Source organism: Camponotus floridanus, unplaced genomic scaffold, assembly GCF_003227725.1.
Source record: "Camponotus floridanus strain SB8 unplaced genomic scaffold, Cflo_v7.5 scaffold33, whole genome shotgun sequence".
NCBI classification, from domain to species: domain Eukaryota; kingdom Metazoa; phylum Arthropoda; class Insecta; order Hymenoptera; family Formicidae; genus Camponotus; species Camponotus floridanus.
The window spans coordinates 1,833,089-1,855,608 of NW_020229470.1; the positions used below are offsets into that span (position 1 = coordinate 1,833,089).

General features: G+C 26.6%; 2 protein-coding genes across 6 annotated transcripts; one reads left to right on the plus strand and one right to left on the minus strand.

Moving 5' to 3' along the window:
- Positions 1-1,751: 1,751 nt before the first annotated feature.
- On the minus strand, positions 1,752-9,025 carry LOC105248338 (probable 28S rRNA (cytosine-C(5))-methyltransferase). 3 transcript variants are annotated; one of them, XM_025410592.1, is made up of 7 exons: positions 8,866-9,025; positions 8,267-8,361; positions 6,723-6,993; positions 4,291-4,547; positions 3,901-4,016; positions 2,994-3,166; positions 1,752-2,741 (listed from the first exon to the last, which is right to left on the minus strand). In XM_025410592.1, the coding sequence occupies exons 3-7, from the start codon at positions 6,964-6,966 to the stop codon at positions 1,837-1,839; spliced, it is 1,695 nt and encodes a 564-aa protein (XP_025266377.1). In that variant the 5' UTR covers positions 6,967-6,993; positions 8,267-8,361; positions 8,866-9,025; the 3' UTR covers positions 1,752-1,836. The 3 variants fall into 3 exon arrangements, with proteins under 3 accessions (XP_025266377.1, XP_025266378.1, XP_011251388.2); XM_025410593.1 differs by lacking the exon at positions 8,866-9,025 and adding an exon at positions 8,496-8,568; XM_011253086.3 differs by lacking the exon at positions 8,866-9,025 and having other exon boundaries at positions 8,267-8,561.
- On the plus strand, positions 8,703-19,494 carry LOC105248335. 3 transcript variants are annotated; one of them, XM_011253082.3, is made up of 10 exons: positions 9,097-9,178; positions 9,578-9,683; positions 10,104-10,500; positions 11,850-12,123; positions 12,412-13,073; positions 13,730-14,284; positions 14,905-16,030; positions 16,517-16,916; positions 17,911-18,313; positions 18,666-19,494. In XM_011253082.3, exons 3-10 carry the CDS (start codon positions 10,159-10,161, stop codon positions 18,963-18,965), a joined length of 4,062 nt encoding a protein of 1,353 aa, XP_011251384.1. In that variant the 5' UTR covers positions 9,097-9,178; positions 9,578-9,683; positions 10,104-10,158; the 3' UTR covers positions 18,966-19,494. The 3 variants fall into 3 exon arrangements, with proteins under 3 accessions (XP_011251386.1, XP_011251385.1, XP_011251384.1); XM_011253084.3 differs by lacking the exons at positions 9,097-9,178; positions 9,578-9,683 and adding an exon at positions 8,703-8,874; XM_011253083.3 differs by lacking the exon at positions 9,578-9,683 and having other exon boundaries at positions 9,031-9,178.
- The last annotated feature ends 3,026 nt before the right edge of the window (positions 19,495-22,520 follow it).

Sequence of the window (22,520 nt, forward strand, 5' to 3'; positions counted from 1 at the left end):
CGGCGCCGCCGGCAACCGTCGATGTCCTCTCTCACCGTCTCCATCGTCGTTCTTCGTCGCGACGTCGATGCCCGGTGTCAGTGAACGCGGAACTTGTTGCACCGGATTTAAATTTCAGAAAGAGATACACTAAATGCAAAATGTTCTAGACAAATGTACGATAGTATATGTGCACCGTTCTATCGTTAAATTTTAGAATTGAGCGCATCATATCTAGATATTTAAATATTTCAGCATATCAGCGGATTAAAAAATCCAACTATCTTCATATTCTTACGCGCACACGGTACGTGTAAGAAAATATAAATTGTACCTATATATATCTATATACATATATACGCGCGCGCGCACACACACTTACATACATATATTAGGCAACTGGTCGAATGACAGCACGTGTATGTAATATCCGATAATATTAGTCGCTCTTTGATCTAAAAATATAAAGAAACAATCTTATTGCATACTACGTTTAATATGATAATTTTAGTTTTTTTCTCTTCCTTTATCCATCATTCCAATAAAAAAAGTCTCTTGTGTACATATATATATATTATATGTTATATTTAACTAATGCTATATAGTAGTATTTTGAATCTCATACCGCTCTCTAATAAACAATATTTCTCGACATTTATAATACATATGTATAGTGATTTTATCAATTTAAATATATTATGCTTTACAGCGGACCAATAAAAACTAGACAACTGAATCAATATTGTTATTGTATAGTTATACCTCATTCTAGATCTAATATATATTTTGTCAGAAAAACACTATTTCACCCCGCAATTATATGCATATATACATACATTACATTTATAATCGATGTGCTTATCAGTTGACTTTAAGGAGGTCAACAAGCTTTCGTGTTGCGGTGTCGCAGATTGCCGATAAAATGAGTATAATTATATTACAAGCAAGTAATACGTAATATTGTATTATATTTAAAATTATTGATACAAAGCGGTTTTTTGAATAAATATCTTTGATTTTTTTAAAAGCAGATATGAATATATTATTATTTCACATATTGATAATAAAAGTTTCTAAAAAATGAAAAATCCTCTTCTTTTTTCGTAAGTTAAGACAATTATTATCATAGAAAGAAATTATTGTACAAAATAAGTTTATTTATTAAGTATTTAAGTATTTTTATTCTAATTACAGTTCAATATGCGTATACATTATATCCTTACACAGGAAGGATTGTACGGAATATAATACTATTATCTTCTCTCTCTTAAAAATAAAAAATGCAAACAACTATTGTCAGCATATACTTATTATATATCGAGTGTTGGAGAAAAAATGGAGGAAAATTGAAGAGAAACACAAAGAATATAATTTAAAAAATAAAGTTCCATAAATGAATAGGTTATCTAAAAATATGAAATTATGTAAATTTTTCTATATAAACAATAGTTTCAGGTGAGATCTACTAGTTTGTTGGTACTTTTTTTTTCAAGAAATATTCCCAAGTGTAAAAAAAAACATAATAGTAAAGTAATAAAAAAATATATCGAATAACATAGTAACATAATAAAAAATATGTTGAAATGTCTTTTTCCAAACATTTATTTTTTATTTGACAGCTTTTTATTTATTTTCTTAAACTTAATTTTTTAATGTTTGTTTTCTTCCTATATTTGCTATTTTAATATTAACAAATTGTTTAATCATTGTTAATCATAATTTGTTACATTTTGATTTTTCTCTTTAACATCATTAATTTTTATTATTTTCTTATTTGCTTCTTGATATTTTTGCTTATTTTGCTCTATCTTCTTCTTTGTTCTTCGAGCATAGATTTTTATCAACTTTTAGATTTCCTTACCCTTCTTTTTCTTCTTTTGCAATTTTTAGGATTTCCTCATTTCTCTTTTTCTTTTTCTTCTTTGGTGGCTCAATTTTGTTTTTTTCATTTAGATTTCTCTTTTTAAAGTCACTAACTTTTATCATTTCTTTATTTTTTTCTATAAAAGGTAGATTTTCAGGTTTTGATCTTTTCTTTTCCTTTAACCTTTTTCGCTTCATATCTTCTGATATCTTCATCTGAATATCTTCAGGCCTGTTCAATGTTATTACTTCCTGATTCAAATTTGATAAAAAGCAATTATCGATTTTTTTTACATCTTTTTTATTTCTTTTTGCTTTTACTCCATTTTCTACTTTGTTTTCTTGTGCAAATTCAATATTCTTTGATATCTTTATTTGTTCATCATTCATTGAGATTTTTTGCTCCTCCTCCTTCTCTCTTTTGTCTTGTTTTTGCTTACATTCAATTTTCTCCACCATATCATTTTTTTTTATATCCAAATTTGCTATAGTAGAATTTATATTACCTCCTTTACGTTTGCATTCTGGCAGTGCCACATCGAAATTTCTATCAAATATCGCCACGAAAAAGCCATTGCAAAAATCAATATTGGGCTTCGAATACAAACATTTATCTGCACAATTGTATCTTTTGGAACTGAAATTTGTCCAATTATTTCCCAATAACTCTTTAGCTGGCACCAAGCAATAAGCATTGCCAATATCAGCGAGAACTTCATCTATTACTTCTTCATTCTCCTCAGGATAAAGAGAACAGGTGCTATAGATTATTCTTTTTGCATTCGGAAAATTAAATAGCGCATATCTAAGAAGGTAAACTTGGAATGAGTGTAGATTTTGCAGGCGCTTTGACAAAAGCTTATTGTTCGTATTACTTTGTTCTGGTCTATCCACAATACCTGTGATAAAAATTACTTTATGTATATATTATGAAAATTTTTATTTATTTATAATATTTTATATTTTACAGTGTTAAAATAAAATATATTCAAAGGAATGATTATAATATCTGTAATAGGAATCTCTTTTTTACTAATCAAAATTAATTTTATTAATTAAAAAAAATCTGTATGTCTGTTTTCAAATTCTTTAATGAATTCTTTAATGAATTCCTTTATTGTTAATTTAAAAGATAGAATGTCGAGTTTTACCTGATCCAGAACAACTTGGATCGACCAGAATATATTCCACATGTGAATACTGCTTAGGATCAAGAGTTAGAGCATCTTGATTAAGAGGTTTCACACAGAAGGAATGACTTGTCTTTATCTGTTTGAATAAAGTTTCAAATCTTTTAGCATCGATTTCCACAGCATAAATCTGTCTGAAAAAAAAAAATTTATGGGTATTTTTATGGACTTATCTATTCAAAAATTTAAACAATTTTATTAAAAAAAAAGAATGTGTTTGTAGATATAATATTAATAAAACATGATAAAAGATATAAAACTAATTATTTAATAAAATATTTTATGAGTCATTTCCAAATTTCTTATATTAAAAATTATATATATTAAATTAAAAATTTTATATATATAAAATTATATATATTATATATATATAATATATATATATATATATATATATATATATATATATTAAAAATTCTCAATATCTCTTTATTATATTTAAATACTTTTTTATTATATATTCACAATTTTCAATATTTCTTTATCATAATATTTCCTTTTCAAAAATTTTTATTATTTTATATTTTTAATGTTTTAATTTTTAATGTTAAATATCAGTAATTAAGTCTCAAATTAAAATTATGTGAATAAGTCCACTTAAAATTAAATAAAAAATTAGAATTTGTTATATGTTATATGGTATTTAAAAATAAAGAGATTTAGAGTAGTTTTATTCTTGATCTACAATTTGATATAACAGATTCTATATGAATCCAGCAAACCAAAATATTGCAGCTACATTGCCGCAACATTGCTGCAATGTTGTAATATTGCCGCAATATTCTGTGTTTGCTGGAAAAACACACGCACGCACGCACACGTATATATACATAAACACGCAGCACACACATATATACAAATTACATACCCATAATTTTGTAACTTTGCTGCTATATGAGTAGTTTTCATACCAGGTGCCGCGCACATATCTAGCACTATGGAACCACTAACTGGATTCAACAAATGTGCCGGCAAACAACTAGCCTAAAAGAGATAAAAACTATATAATAAAGATAATAAATAAAAGTATTAATAATAATTTAAAAAAATTTATACATACATATATATATATATATATATATATATATATATATACACACACATGCTAAATTAATATTAAATATATATAAAAATAAAAATTTCTCGATAAATACATTTAAAAATAATTAAATTAATTATTAATATATTTAATGTTATTAAATTAAAATAAGAATTTTAAAAAATATGTTTTTATATAAAAGTATCTTATCATTTATACTTTATCTTGAAGGATGATTTCGCCATTTTTATAACTGGCATGTTTGTGAAAATATGTTGAGGACGGAAAAGCAAACACTTCCGGTATATGCAAATCTTGTATAAAATAAGGTTTCGATAATTGTAATAAGGACCGCAGATATGAGGAGTATGTTGTGCTCTTGGGTAGTAATTTCCATCCTTCCTTTTGGAATAAAGAGATGGCTTTCTCAACTGATATTAAAAGAGTGTTGATACGAACGTATCGAGGTTTTCGCACTGTGGAAAAAAGACATTTCTTAATTTCCTATTTTTATTAGATTTCTTTCTGCATTATAATATATCTTATTATAATAAATAATTCATTTTTTATATGTATATATTATGGCTATAAACAATAAAGATGATTCCAAAGTTTACTGCAAAAAAAAAAGATAATTATATATATCATTTTAATAATTGTATCATCATTTTAATAATTGATAATCACATTATAATTTTTTGGGGATATAGAATATATAGATATATGTTGAATTCCTCGTTAATGTAATGGCAATAAATACATATATAGTAATAAAATTTTATTCTTCTACATTATCTTAGAATACAATCTGAGAAATATTGTATAGTAAATTATCGACAAGAACAAATAAGCAAAAAATTTTAAGTGCATTATTTTTTAAAACAGAAAGTTTTAGAAGAAAATTTCCTTTTCAAATTAAGAAAAAATATTAAAATTTATCAAACAAGAAGAGAAAGTTTCTGAAACATAACTGTACTAGAAGAGATTGTAAACAATGCATACATCTACACATTATTACAATTTGTACATTATATACATTGATATTATATGTTCTACAGACTGTGAATGATCCACCTCTTTCATAAAATCCAATATTTTATCCAATAATTTACTACTGCATCGCAGTTAAAATGAAATAAATATGATCAACATTTATTTATTGAGAAGAATTAAAATTAAGTGCAGAAAATGAACAAGAAACTTTTACTGTGCTTTAAATCTGATCACTTTACAATTAACTTTTTATTTAAAATTAAGAAATATTTTGTAAGAGTAAGAAAAGATTAGGAAAAATATAATAAATTAATTTTTAGTTACATTATTATTTATTACCTTATTAATTATTGACACTTATATATGTATGTATGTATGTATATATATATATAATACACACACACACACACACACACACAAAAGTGTCAATAATTATAAGTATTTAAAATAGTCTAAATTATATTCTATAAATTTTTTTTATCAAATTTAAGAGAAATATTAAAGTATAAATATATATATATTTAGTCTAGTCTATACAATTTTTTACATCTTTAAATGGGAAATAATTAGGCGTTCTATGTTTCTGTTGTGATAATTTACTCTATATTATATATTATATATTATTATTTACTCTATATTATATATTATTATTATTTTGAGAATAACAAATTTTTAATGTAGCACTAAAAAGAACAAGCTTGAAACAAGAATTAATATTTATTTTTTTATATAAATCAACCATAACCAAAATAATTTCAACTGTTTTTATATAAACCAATAAATCTTTACAGTATTAGTACACATATTACATATACCTTTCTAATGTTAACAAAGAAGAATCATAATTTACACTTTTAATATATATAATGTGTTATATTATTTTTAATATATTTAATGTGTTATATTTGTTGTTTATAAAATACTTCATTTCCTTTAATTATTAAGGTTTTTATATATAAAGTTTTTCCCATATTTCTATGATTAATTTTACACACGCACGCACGCACGCACGCACGAACATACACATCAATTGTGCAATATTATGCACAAATATTTTTGCTTAACTAATAGAAAGTTTGCCTTTTTTAACATAATATGAAAAATTTAGAATAATCTCTAAAATTTTTGTCAAAAAGAAAGTTATTTTAATCTGCTTTCTTATTTAAACTATCTTTAAACTCCACTTTATCTTCACTCTGTTCTTTCTCTTCAATTGATTCGTGCAAAGCCTGATAAGCATAACAAGAAATAATCAAATTTACTGTGATCACAGCAGCCAGCACAGAAACACAATTAGTCGTAAAAGTATCGGTTTGAAATTCTAATGTCATAAAATGTTGTATTCCAAAAAAGGCAACAAATGGTAAAGTAAACATGGCAATACTATACAGGAACAATGTTCCTACAACTTCCATCAGACTCATGATACAGTTATTCTTTTTATTACAAATCAAATCCTGATGAAAGGATCTTTGGTGATGGCACAAGTTTTTGACTCCAGCTCCTTTGTTTGGTCTACTGGACAATATTCTGCAGTTGCGAATAATCAGGACCATGAAGAAAAAGATCTCTACTGCGCAATGATGATTCTTTGAAAATCAAATCTCTGAAAAAATTCAAGTATGTCGTGATTATTGACAGTGAAATGATATAATTACCTTTTTGTTTATAAGAGATGGAAGTCTCTATGTAGTTGAGGTTTTTCAACTCTTCTTGCAACTTCTTCTCATAAGCTAACACAGCTAAAACTGGTTTGGAGTGGCTCTTTAAGCATTTTTTGCCCCATAGAAGCTCCGTTACGAGGACTTTAGCTAACCAGGGATCCAAACGTGGTTGCTCTGTGAGAATATGGGTCTTGTGGAAAAGTTGGTCTAAATGAGGCAGCATTCGCAAGGTATTCATCGAGAGACCATATATACCAGATATGTTCTATATTGCAAAGGTAGAGCAGAGAAAGACACATATGAAATCTATATTCTTCTTTTGTTAATTAAATATTATACAAGGTACCTTTATATCAGTAGCAAAAAAAGAGATATCACATGAAAATATATATTTTTAATATGGAATAAAATATTTTTATATTCTTTTTGTAAAAAATGAGAATATAAAAAAAACAAAAATAATACATAACATATTTATGCGTTTTTTAAAAATTTGAATAATCTTTAATAATTTATAGACTACCAAATTTCGCTCAATAGTAATTATTAAAGTAAAATTAAAAAAAAAAAGCATATTTTATTTATATATAACAAAATAAATTAAAATAAATAAAGTTATTGAAATAACTGTAATAAACAATTAAAAATATTTATCAGTTGAGTTTACCTCACTATAAAAATATGTGGAGAGTTTATTTTATTTAAAATATATAATTTTAAATAAAAAAAGTTAATCTCTTTAAATCTTGAAAAAATAAATGTTGAAATACATTATATTGTTATAGTCTTTGTTTTCTTTAAATGTATTTTTGTTTCCAAAAAAAGAAAAGAAAAAAAGAAAAGAATTCAATTAAAGTGTTAAATATTTTATTGATGAGATATTTAAACATTTATATTAAGCTGTTCTTCATATATACATACATATGTATATATGTATCTATCTATAGAGACATAAAGCACAATATCTATCTGTGCGACATAAAGGATGACAATTTGTTAATAAAAAATGTTTGCAATATACAAACGTAATTAGATTACACTGAAATGTACAAGAAGCATATTTTTGTCAATGTACTTATTCATCTGCATATATGATTCTTTTATTCTGAATTAGTATTTATTCTTCCTTACATAAAGTAAAAAAAATTTCAAGGACTTTAAGTGTTCCAAATTTTTTTTGCAATAAAGAAAATTTTAAACACTTAAAGTCCTTGAAATGTTTAGTATGTTTATTTTTTTTATAAATTCTTTTCTCTCTCACACATACACACACACATAAAAGTATTAAAACAAAGCTTGTTAAAAACTTTTATACAATATATAAAATTAATAAAAATTAATGTAATAACATTATGGTAATATATAATTTAAATATAAAAGTAATTTTAAATATAGAGATCGGTATAATAAATATCGGTATAATATATAATAATCAATATATTATTACAAGTATTATTACATAGCATAATAAATATATTATAGTAAAATGAAGTTTTTTTTTTATTTCTACGTTTTATATAAAATCATCTTATACTTACTGGGTGATTCTTCTCGTAAATTAATGTCTTTGGACTGGCACCATCTTCTCGCACGCGGCGTACAATATCGGCCGTGAATTTATAAATACGCGGGACTGCAACAGAATGTACGAATCCGTTCGACATATTACAAATTGTTTAAAAATTATATTTTGTCTGATATATGATTAATGAAATTAAATCGTTAAACATCGTTTTGAACAGTTCATCGCACAAGTTAGGTTATTACATTAGATTATTCATAAGGGCGCATTCACATCTTGGCAGAAAAGCGGAAAGCCAATCATAACTCACGCTGATAATAAGCAGTGTGTAAGTGGTACATTAGAAGAGCAAAAAGTAGAAATTGTGACTACCAGCGCGAGTTCCGATTGGCTTTTGCTTTTCTGCCGAGATGCGAATGCGTCCTTATAGTTGCGTGCAATAGATGGAGCATTAGCTGTTGACATCGCCAAGTCGCCAAGAAGAAAAAGGAAGGGAGGGGGAAGGAGTTCAGAGCTGATGTAAAAGTGCATGGAATGCATTGAAATGCAATCTCGTGCGGAATACCTGCGGATTTTATTCGGTTTTTTTCGAGTAGATTCGGTTCGGCGATATACCTGTGATTGGTGAGTAGTCCGAGAGTCGCGCCGCTCGATACACATCAAAGCTGTTAGTTTCCCTCCCTTATCATCGCAGAATAGGCTTCGTCTATATATTTTATATGTTTATAGTCCTTGGCGCTTATATTATTCCAAAAGGTAAGGCTGCCATTTGTACGCGCCATCTGGCACTCGTGGCGACAAAGTATCGAATATATCGTGAATCCAGTTTCGTCGAGTTTCCTTTCGTCGAAGACTTTGTTATCGTTTTTATCGTGTTGAAGCGGTACGGATCTCACGAACGCGTCATCGGAGCTCGGGGTGTTCCGAGGTTGATATTCGTTTTGCTTTGAAAATTAATTTCTTGCAAACCTAACCTCAATTCTTGATTTTCTACTCGATAATCTATCATTCTACGGAACACTAAATTGAACTTTTTATCGTATGAGGAATTGATATTTAACCATAATATTCGACGTTATTAGGCTTATTCTTTCGATAATACTCTATTCTTTTTGAAACAAAAAAATAAATTATTTTAATGGATATTTCTAAGAGTGGAGAGAATCTGTGCTGTGATTGGTTCAAAAACACGTCTCAGTATACATTCAGAATTTGTAATTAAAACTCAATAGAATGTAAATCCTATTTAGAGTCTTTGATTTTTTGCACATATTTATTACACGATACTTTATTAATATTGATGTTGAAGATGAAGTGCTTTCTATAGTTCTCAAGATTGAAATATATCATAAATGAAAAGGTGACTGTAATAGAAACTATCAGAATGCATAGCGGCAGAACTGCAATCGACACGGAATTTTTTAGTAATTGAGGTATTTTATTCTGCCGTGACGATTTTGTGTAATGATATATAGATATAAAATAAAATATGTAATGAAATTATAAAGAAAAACTGTCAGTTCTGATATTATATATTTGCTACATAAATGTGTAAAGTGAATATTCTGAACATGTATGATTTGATTAGATGTTTCACAACAATATTTTTATTTTGCTATTAGAATACAAATAGAAAACAAAGAAATAGTTGAAAAAATAGATGATTTAATTGTACGATACCAATAAATTAAGATTTTATATCTAATATCTTTATCTTACATACATATATGTATGTGTGTGTGTGTGTGTGTGTATTTTGATATATTTTACATTTTTTCTTAAATCTTAATTATTATTGCAAGTGTTACAAGTGTCAAAGAGAAAGAATAATAAAGATGTTATATATTTTACAGCAAAAAATAGAAGATATCAGATTAAAATTTACCACATGCTGGAAAGCACATTTAGATGATTCTGAAGAAAATGCCAAACTCGGAAATCAATAAGCGTGATCATAATTATAGCGAATCGGAACCACCTCAGAATGTCAACAATTCCGATAGTAGCATTATCAGCAGGGAATCCAAAATGGCACCTATTATGGGCCAAATTAAGGATATCAATGAGCTGAAGAAAATTGCACCACGCGTTCGACTACAAGATGCCAAGAGTTTGAATGAGTTGACGAGGATCTCGTCCTTAAGTAACAACAGCAATAAATCACAGCAGAGCAAGTTATCCATTTCTGAGAGGACTCAGCAAGAATTAAAAAAATATTGCCGTACTTGTGCTGGTCTAAAATTACCCTTGGTATGTTTTTCTTAACAAACATTAAATAGCAGTTTTGTTACATGATTGTAGTTTTATATATATGAAAATATAAAATATAATTTAATGTAAAAAATATATTCGTCTCTAAATAAATAATAATGCAAAATACATAAAGAGGAATATATAAATTATAGTAACTAAGATAAATAAGTAGATACATAATGAATGAAAAGATTAATAACATATTTCGTGCTATATTGCACTGCATGTTTAAATCTGGTATACATAAAATTATATGAAATTATAATTATATGAAATTATAAAACCTATAATATAAACAACATGTTTGATCAATTAAATATCTAATAATATATGTATATATTATCATATGTTATTCAGCAGAATATATACTATTTATTATATATACTTTATATATACTATTTACATACTATTTACTTAATTACTTACATTACTTCATTATCAAAATATTTACAATATGCCTGTAACTTACAAATAACTTCATGTATAATAATCCTTAAATATGTTATGAAAGTTGACTAAATGTGTTATAAAATGAAAGAAAATTATAAATAATAATCATAAGCCATTAGTAAAGGAGAGAAGTACTTTAGAAAACCAGAAGCTCAGAATATTGAATCTATTCTATTCTTTCAATAATCATGATTATCTATTATTTGAAGAAGGATTACTCTTAATAGTTATCACATAACAAAAAAAATAATATACAAGTTATTGTTATAAATTTTTCAAAGTGCTTAAAGCATCATGTTAATCATTTTACCATTTTATCTTTACTTAAGCCTATAAATTTACAGAAAACAAAAATGAGTATTTATGAGTACTTATGAACATTAAATGAATCGTTTTTAATGAAGAATAAAATTATATTAGATCTTTGCGTATTAAGTGTCGATAATTTCCAAAGAAATAATTTTTTTATCTTTTTTAAATTCTAATTCTTCTTTTATAAATAGGAAAGAAATTGGAGAAACTTGTGAATGTTTATTTTTCTAAAAAAAAGAAAAATTAAAAAAATTAAATAAAATACTTTTTGCAATAATATAAATTATAAAGTTTATTTATGGATATTTTTCAATTGAATAGTTAGAAGAGTGAATAGTTATAGAATTTTTTCCACATTAATCTATTTTTTTCATTATAAAGATAAAAAATGATGCAAGGGTAATATAATAATAATTACTAGGAAGTTCGTAATTTATTCTTTTTATTATAAATAAGTACTGTAGCATAGTTCTTATAATAATCTGACTGACTTGAGATGAATATTTTTATTATTGATTGTTACTATGATGTACTATTGTTACTATTTGTTATTACCATAACTGCTCTACTAATGCATGTTATAGGTGGATATCTTCAGTGAGAAGGGCATCAAATTGCGATTGAGCCAGCAAATCAAGCATTTAGAAGTGAATCCTTACGATAGCCTTTCTACTCAGATGTGCATGGATTGCATCTGTGATCTTAAAATGAGTTATAAATTCTTCATGCAGATCAAAAAGGCCGAGGTAAAACTTAAATCCATTCACACCAACTTGACAACCGATAACGTCGCAAAAAAAACGGAACCGATTAATGAGTCTTTGATAACGAAACAAACAAAGCAATCATCCTGTCGAGGTAATATCTTTGTATTTTTCATTCCTTTTCTCTCTTCTTTTTATTATATTTTTTTTAACTTGTAGTAAATATTTATATATTATATATAAAATTTTCTTTATTATTGATATGAGTGATAGGGGAGAGGGGAGATAACTTTTGCATGTATAGACTATATGTAACAATATATAATCTATTAGTTTAATTTTATTGTACTTGAAAATTTGACTTCTAAAATATATAATATTTTAATTATAATATTAAAAAAGAAAAGAAAAGAAAGATGGGGAAAAAAAATTTTTTTCTTAGAAACAAACCAAGAGCGCCAATCACTTTCCATAATCCAAGAAAATCCATCTTTATCATTAACAAAAGAGCAAGAAAGTCAAACAATTACAAGAAATCAAGAAGACAATTTTGCTCCCAAAATGTGTGCAATTTTTTCATTGCATAATGAGCCAAAGATGAAAGAGGAAGAAGAAGGGGCGCAAATGACCGGTGGAATCTTTGAGGAAGTAGCAGAGGGGGAAGACGAAGAATCGATCGAGGAATTTGATCCCGAAGATCCGGCTTTCCAGGAAGATGAAGAAGAAGAAGAATTTTCAAGGTCTCCAGCTGCTGTTTATAAGTATGACATGTTGGCAAAATCTTATGTGAGAGTGGAAGGAGATGAGGAAATAGTCTCCATGAAATCTGGGATTTCCCAGACTTCAGAAGGTGAAGGAGAAAATCAAAAAGAGGGAATAAGACAACCAAATATCCTGAAAAGAAGATTGTTGATGTCAACAACCTCAACAAAAAGTTGGGAAAACGATGAGATACAAAATGAGGTGGAAAGTATTCCAAAGGAGTGCAAGGTGCAAAAGTTAGACCTAAATAATCCATTAAGTGTGAACAATACTTCACATGAGGATGGAATTATGTATGTGACTGTAAAGGGTTCTAAACCAAACGAGATTTTATTGGTGAAGGTGAGCGAATATGTAAGATAGTATCTTATAATAAGAAGAGAAAATAATGTGTGAATGTTTTAAATATAATCTGTTTGTTTGTTTGTTTGTTGATGATTCACTGTCAAATTGACTAAAATTCGGTAAAATTTATTTGTTTAATTAGTATTAACTATTATTATTAATATTATTTTAAAATTGTTTTATCATATTTCGTTACTTATTCATTTGTTTAATTATCATTTATAAGGTATTTTATAACATATTTATTTATTTTGTATTCTTAAGAATATCATATTTATTATGTTGTTAAGTATGTTTTTTTTTTTCTTGTCCTATTCTATTACTATTTTTTTTATTTTTGTATAATAATCATCTTTTTTATATTTCGAACTATATTGCGTTTTTTTTTTTATTTTATTCTACTTTTAAGTTTTTTATATCGTCATTTTATCTACTTTTAATTTCTTCCTTTTATTTTATAACTTTGTTTAAACATTTTTTTTTTTATATTTCGTGTCCTTTTATTTTCCCTTTATTACTTTTTTCCTCATTATTTCATTTTTTTTTATTTATCTTAATTCATTTTTAAAATTCAAGAAATCTCATTTTATTCGCGTATGTCTGTAATTACATTATTGACATAATTATATCTTCTATTTTTCTGATATCTGTAGGTCAAGAAAATGGATAAACCTATGGATTTAAAACGTACAGCATCCTCTACCGATCTCAAACCTGTTGAGCGTTTTCTCAAACGCTATGAACCCCTGACATCGCTAGATTCTTCAGTTCGACGCCCTGATGCTCGCGAGCAAATAATTGAAGAACAAATTGAAGAATATAAAAAGAAACGAGAGAAAGTTCTCGGCAATCAATCAGCAAAAGTTTTTACTTTGAATGAAATGCAAAAAGAAGTAGAAGAAGAAAAAATTTGGGCCATATCAAGTCCTATAAAGATGGAAAAAGAAATAATAGTTTCAAGAAAAGAAGATGAAGAGAAAGTGAAAGAAGAAGTGGAAGAAAGTGAAAAAGTCAATGAAAGTGAGGAGAAGATTAATGATAATATGAAAGAAGATATTTTAAAATTATCAAGAGAAAAACTGAAGTTGTGGGAAGAGACAAAGCAGAAAAAAGAAAGTCTGCAGAATCAGGAACCAGATGAGACATATATTGAAGGAAATTTGGAGAAGTTGATAAGAATCTTGGGAGAAAAGGAGAAGAATTTGCAGGTAACTTTTGTATAATCTTGATAGAATTCAATTTCTTGTGCTATAAAAGCGCAAGAGGATAAGCAATTCTTACAACAATTATTAAACATGAGACTTAATAAAGTGTATTTCTTGCATGAGAGCTTGACTCTTATCAAAATTAATGCATATGATAATTATTGTACTTGTATCTTTTTAAGTACAGATCTTTTAACTTTATGAAATAATTAATACTTTTAATATATATTTAGAGTAATATAAAATAATTCTAGAAAAATTAATTTTTTTCTAAAATTTGTAAAAATTTTCGTGTAATTATATCATTGAAAAGAAATATATAAATATTTTGCAAATTCATCATTGTATCTACAGAGCTAACATCAAAGGAAAAATTAAATATTGTTAGAACTTTTAATTTATTTCTTTATTATACTTTGATATTTTATTGCAAGAGAGACATACAAATGTGGTCTATTAGAATTGTGTGTGAGTTTGCAAATAAATTATTATTTATATTGATATATTATTTGCTTTTTTCTTTTTTATTTCTTATTTTAATTTGTTATTTCTTTATTCCTATTTTTATTTTCTCTCTAATGATTATATTTATTTTTTTATCCCCAATTTTTCTTTTATTTCAGGAATTCCAGGAATATTTGAAGCAGCGCAAGATTGTTCTTACTCGTCTTAAGGACGAGGACGTAATCTCTCTCTATGAAGAACGTTTTTCTATCACATTGAAATTACCTCCTAAACCTCTACCAGACCTTATAGATATTCAACCATCTGTTAATCTGCTTTCAATAGAACGTGATCTGGAATGCGATTACTGTCCGGAAATTTTTTCCAACCGTGATGTTCTTGAAGAACATCTTAAAATTCATGACTATCGCATTCTTCATTATTGCGACGATTGCGAGGAAGAATTTCCAACTAATAAAGCAAAGAGAAATCATAATGTCATTTGTGTAAGAAAGTTAATTTGCAAATATTGCGATCTACTTTTGGATTCCAGAGGAAAAAAACGTCAGCACGAACAAAAACATATTGATGCTCTTTATGGCCAACTTTGCGAAGTTTGCGGAGAAAGATTCAAACATCAGGGTACTCTGGACCAGCACCTGAAAACACAACATACGATTTTAGAAAAAATTTATCAGTGTTCAAAATGTCCAAAAAAATTTGCTTTCAAGCAAAAATTAAGTTTTCACCTAAAATCGGTACATACAACTTTAAGGGCATATCTTTGTGAAGATTGTGGTGCAGATTTTAAAAATCCTGCAAGTTTAAGACATCATAGAATCAGAAAACATCAACCGGTTGGAAACAAGAGGGAATGTCCTGTTTGCAAAAAATTAGTGCCATTTTATAGTTTATCTAAACACATGCACACGCACAAAGCTTATAGTATTCAATGTCCGCATTGTGATAAGATGTTTAAAAATAGCTCGACCTTAAAGCAACACGTGAGAATTCACGAAGATCAAAGACAATATCGTTGTGATACTTGTGGAGTTGGATTTAATCGAAGGGATGGTTTGAGACTGCATATGAAGGTGCATGAGAAAACGGGTAGTAGAGGTTTAAAAGAATGTTCTTGCCAAGTTTGTGGGGAAAAATTCCCGAATCATTCGACTTTGGTGATTCATAGGAATAGAGTGCACAAGGATGGCAGGCAATATACGTGTCACATTTGTAATAGATCAATGATTTCGACGAGATCGCTCGAATGGCACATGTCACATATTCATAATGAATCAATGCCAGGTAACGTGTATTTTGATGTTGAAAATATATTAAGTTAAGGCATTTTTATCTTCTGTTTTTAAATCTGCTTGAACAAATATTAATAATTATATATAAATTCACTTAAATAATGCTAATTTAATATTTTCTAACTAAAGAACTTTTTTTTAATCTCGAATCTAAAAGAAAAGTCTCCCTATTTGTTTAATAGAAAATATTTGTTAAAAAGATACATTAACAAAATATTTATCTCTCTAATATTGTAGCTCTTATATTAAGTATTTTATTATAATCTGTTTTCTTTTGTTTGATATTGACATTGATATTAATAAAAAAAATTAGGAAAATATAATTTTATTTTAAATTATCTGGACATTGAGAGTATTTAATTATTCTTCTTTGTTTATTCAATTAATAATTAATATATGTATAATAGTTGTGTGTGTGTGTGTGTGTGTGTGTGTGTAATCTCAATAATATAATATTTATAGATAATTTTTCTTGTAGGTGTTACTCGCGATGAGTCTGGTCCGCCAGAAAAAAAACGGGTTTCCTGTTACCACTGCAATAAGACTTTCAAAACGGAAATGATACTGCGTACACACATAAAAAACACTCATATGGAAAAGGATCCAATGAAATGCACTGACTGCGACGAGACTTTCACATCCGAAGTGCGTCTACGTCATCATATGATGATTGCGCACAATCGTCTCGAAGGCACTTTGGCGTGTCCCCACTGTCCGAAACGATTCGTGAATCAATTAAGATTAAAAACTCACATGATTTCTCATTCTGAGGAAAGACCATATACTTGTGAGATTTGCGGTTTCAATTTGAAAACAAAGATCCAACTGATCAAACATCATCAAAATCGACACAGCGACGTAAGACCCTTGCAGTGCAGGTAAATAGATTATAATTTCAATACAAATGAATAGAAATTTATTTTGAATGCAGATTGTTCTAGTATTAAGCGCTCAATAAGGAACGATGCATAATCTGCGCCGCAATTATTGGAGACGGAAAGTTTATTATTGTTACATATGATAAGAAGTATAACCAAAAAGTTTGTGCAATTTAAAGGAAAGTCTATAAATTTTTTATGTTATATTCAGCTATTTGAATAAACTTTTATCTCATTAGAAAAAGATTACAGATTGTACAGATTGTATTAATTTTTTAGAATTATATTGCTTTTTTAGATACTTTATCCTTTTAGTTATTTTTTAGTTATTTAATAAATATATATGTATTAAAATAACAAGCAAACACTTATAATTTTTATTTTTAGAGTATAATTTAAAGAATTCGTCAAACATATGTATGTGCCCTTAGTCTATGTCAATAACCTTTTTCAAACACATATAGCACATATAGTACTTCAAAGATTAAAAAAAGACATAAATTCAATCAATTCCAATTTTCAAATTCTCTTGAATATAAAAGATTATATTGCAATGTAATGTAACAATATACTTGCGTGTAAAGTGTATATTGTAGATTAAATTTTGTACATTCTTATAAGTTTCATCATTTAACCTAATTTATTATATTATAAGAATTTTTATATTCAAAAATTTTTTAAAATTCAATTTATGAAATTTATAGAATTTAAATATTTTTTACATAATTTGCTGCATAAGAATAGTTTATCGCATTATTATATCTAAATAATTATTATTTTTGAAAAACAGAAAAAATATTTTTAAAGTAAATTAAGTAGACTGTATGTGTATGTATGTGTGTGATTATTTTATTAATTAGTTTAATTTAAAAAACTCGGCTATCTATTATTATAAAAACAACGCGATCGATAGTATATAAGTAAATAATATTTATATTAGTATTCATTTATTATTGACTCACCATTTATATTCGTCGTTTGTTCAATTTTTCAGATATTGTCCCTGGCGGTGCAAGCAGGTGAGTGCCCTCGTCTGCCATGAACGCACGCACACCAATGAACGTCCGTATTCGTGCAGTGTATGCCGACAGCGCTTCAAATATCTCGGCGATAAAAATAAGCATGAGCGGCGTCATGAGAGTCTTGGTGGTTCGGGCTTTAAACGCATTGTACCCGGAAGGAATATCAAACCAAAAGTGCGTACTGATGATTCTTCTGGATCCGAGCAGGGCTCAATCAAGGATTCTGTAAATCAGCAAAACATTCAGATTGTTGATGAACAATACGGAGAGCAACAAGGAGAGCAATATGAACAGGAAGAACAGATTGTCAAATTCGAACGGGAACAGATTGTAAAGTTTGAGGATCCGGAAGAATACGAACAAGTATATGAGCAGGTGAGGAATTATTTGTTGTAACTTTATTTTTAGATTACTTTTTGAGTAAAGATGTTAAAAACATCAGAAACATACAGAATAAACAACAAATCAATAGTGAATAGAAAAGAGATAAATAGATAAATAGAAGACATTAATGATAAATATAATATTATATAATAAAACATTAATGTGCATAATAATAAATAAATAAAAACATTTAATATGAATAATAATAAATATATTTTTGTTAATAATATATAATGATATTAATGTGAATGATAATAAATAAATAAAAATAAGTGAATAGTGTATAATTCAATTACATTTTTTACTACATTCTTTTTTTATTTAGATATTATTATTTTTTTAGGAGTATGAAGAAACTTCGAGGGAGGCATCGGAGGCCACAGAGGTGATTATGAACATAGAGGATTCCAATGTGTACACGGAAGAAGTTACGGCTGACAATATGGAATCTAGTTCTGAAATCATGACAGACGAAATTATGACGAATGATATCCTACAATCCGGTACCGCTGTAGTGCATTTACAACGGCAGGACGATACGGGAAAAATTCAAGTAATACCCGTGATGCTATCCTTGCCCGATCTGTCCGACACGAATGCTGAAGTCAATCTCGCAACTGCATCTATTGTGTATAACAATTAGATTTAATATTGTCGGATTATGGATCTTGTATGAATGTACTCACATAAAAGATCTTTGGGTCTTTAAGCCTTTAGATCTTATTTAGCCTCTTTAAGTGCCGAAAGATTGAAGTTTTAGTTTTTCGAATATGATGGAATACATAAGAAACGATAGAAAAATAACAGGGTTATTTTAATCTGAATTTCTGGGTTTATTTATCCGGGAGAAATCTGAAAGAAAATTTGAGAAATTCTCCAAGATTTAAAAACAGTATATTTTTCTTAGACTTTCTAAGATATTTTTTGGATTTAAGACAAAGGTTATTAGACTCTGGATTTCTTTTAAAAGTTTTCCTAAGATTAATTTTTAGGAAAAATTACAAAAAGAATCTTCAATTTTTATATCCAGTGATCCCATCAAAATCTATAGGATACAATAGTACTTTATATTCTCATTCAAACATCTCTCAAAGAATAATGTCAGAGCAACTAACAATGAACTTATGTCAAAAGAAACAAAAAATTGAAGAAATCAGTTTAAGATTCTATTTTTTACTACTAAAAATTGATTGATTTTGACATATATCGTAAAAAATATATACATAATTTCTCACTTCTTAATATATGATAGATAGGTAAGAAACCAGGAGTTCTGGAAAGAAAATTGTAAGAAAATTGTAAGAAACATATAAGATTTTTTTAAGATTGAAGATTATAAAATGTAAAGAAAAAAAGAGACAGAAACTCGGTAAAAATAAAGTTTAAAAAATTTATGATTATAAAGTGCAAAGGGGAAAGGAGGCTTTTAAAAATATGCCACAAAAAACTTGACACATAAAAAAAAATAATTGTAAGTTGTATAAAAAGAATATACGAGACTTGAAGATTGAAAGTTGATCAGAAGACGAGACAAAGATTATAATTATAAACATTAAAGACTATAAGATGCGAAAAAGAAAAAAATGGCAATTCAAAAATAATTAGTTTGTAGAATAGCACAGTATGTAAACTATTTTGTATAAATCATGTGAGAAAATATAATGTATTTGTGCATTTGTACGTGTGTGTATGTATGCGTATGTGTATGTCGAAAGCCATGTATGCGTGTTATATATTAAATAAGTCATTCTGTATCACATTATCTTTGTATCATTCTTTATGAACAAAATGTGTTGCACATTTCTCCTTTAAAATCTATCAGTCTGTCCTTTTTATTTGCATTTTTTTCAATTTTTGTCCTTTTAGAACGAAAGGGTATTATTAAAGGTATTATCTCATATAAAGGGTATTATCTTATATAAAAGATCTTATATATCTCATAATCACATTATCATTATTTTAGTTTTTGCTGATCAAATCTATATCGCAGGTTCTGAATTCAATTGGACATGTGCAAGCAAAATTATTTTATTATTATTACTATTGTTATTATTATTGTTACTATCATTATACACTTTTTCCTATTTTCCTCTTTTTTTTCTATGCTAAGTGTATACTTATTTCACTCCACGAATAAAAAAAAAATGAAGAAAAATACAATTAAAGGGACTTGTATACCTATAGTTATAAAGGTTCTTATCCATTGAATAGACTATTTAAACTATATTTAGAATGTTATATTTGAATAGACTATTTAAACTATATTTAATTTTCCCTTAAATATAAATATTAAATATATTTACCCATCTTTAAGTACAGAAAATATAAGTAGAAAATTATAGTTTGAATATAAAAATTATAGTTTGAATATAATAGGATTAATATATTTTAACGTTAGATTTTTCTTTCCTTCTCTGTTCCATCCATCTCAAAATTTGGAGCTTTTTTCGTAGGATACTTTTTTTTTTTTTTTTTAAATCTAGCAATAGCAGTTAGAAGGAACAGACTTTATATACTCTTTTTAGTACATTATTGATACTTACATTTTACAGATATTATAATTCAGATGACTAACTAAGCTGGATTATATACATATTACGCCTTAAATAAGATATGACACAAGTTAAGAAAATGATGAACTGATTTTTTATATATTTTTTAAATTCAAATTAATTTGTTCTTTTGCATGCTATTATAATTATTTGTATATTCATTCATATGCTTATATATATATATATATATATATATATATATATATATATTATATATATATATATATTCGAATACATATATATTTATAAGATGTATCGAAATTTCATTTTTTTTATTTTAAGGGAAAGAAACAAATATTGTAAGATTTATCACTCGTTATATAAATGTATTGTATGAGGGAAAATTTAAATTTCCCTAACAATAAAAAGCACAAAATTTGCAGTTTCGCTTATCTATACTGACGAACATGAATTATATTAATTAGGCTTATATTGAATAACAAAATTTAACATTTAAAATAGTGAATTTATTGTAAGAAAAACAGTTTTTATAGTATTTATAGCAACTTTATCTAGATAACTGCATTTTTCGCTGCCGCATCTATGTCTTCGATAAATTTAAATTGAACAAAATGTGTTTTAAACAGAATATAAAAAGATGAGACAAAAAGATCAGTTGCTTCATATTTTTAATAAATACAATTTTATGTATGTATATACAATATGTATATATAAATACAATATGTGCAAATATATATATATATATATATATAAATGCAATAAATGCAATATATAAATGTATATCCAAATGTTATAATTTTTGTGATTACCATAATTTTGCAAATGACAGCATCTTACTACAATTCTTTACAATAATGTTACAGCAATATTGTAATTTTGCAATAAAATATTTTATGCAGTTTTCCTAATCGAGATCCAAAGTATACTTTTTAAAGTTTTATAAATCTACACACTCTTAAAAAGAGATGAAGATAATGAGAAGAATTTTGAAGGACTTTTAGATTTCTAAACATAAAGAAAAATTTAAACACATATATATAGATTTTAAAAATATAAAATTCTTAGGACATATATATGTATGTACTAATCCATTATATATATATATATATATATATATATATATATATATATACACATATACACACACATATATATATATATATATATATATATATGTGTGTGTGTGTGTGTGTGTGTGTGTGTATGCATATAAAATACTTTATACATACATATAAAATACACACATGCACAGACAGAGAGAGGGGGAAGGAGAGAAGGAAAGAGAAAGAAATTTAAAAATTCAGATTAAAAGGACATATATTTGTTTTCATAATCAATGAAAAGCAAACTTCTATGTCAATGGTGATTACTTATTAAGATAGATAAAATCGCAGGTGGTTTAAGTACTCCATTGTATTTATATACATTTTCTTGTAAAATGTGTGTACATTATATATACATACTTTATTACATATATATCTATCTTTTTATATTATTTAATATTTTATATATTTCTATATAGAAAATATCATATTTTTTGTATACTTTTCATTTGTACAAAATAAAACTATATTTTGTAGAATGAAATAAAATCGTGATGAATATACTGGATGATACCTCCAGGAAGGATAATAAGATTTTTTAATACAGAATAAAAAAAATGTAAACATATTGCAAAAATATTT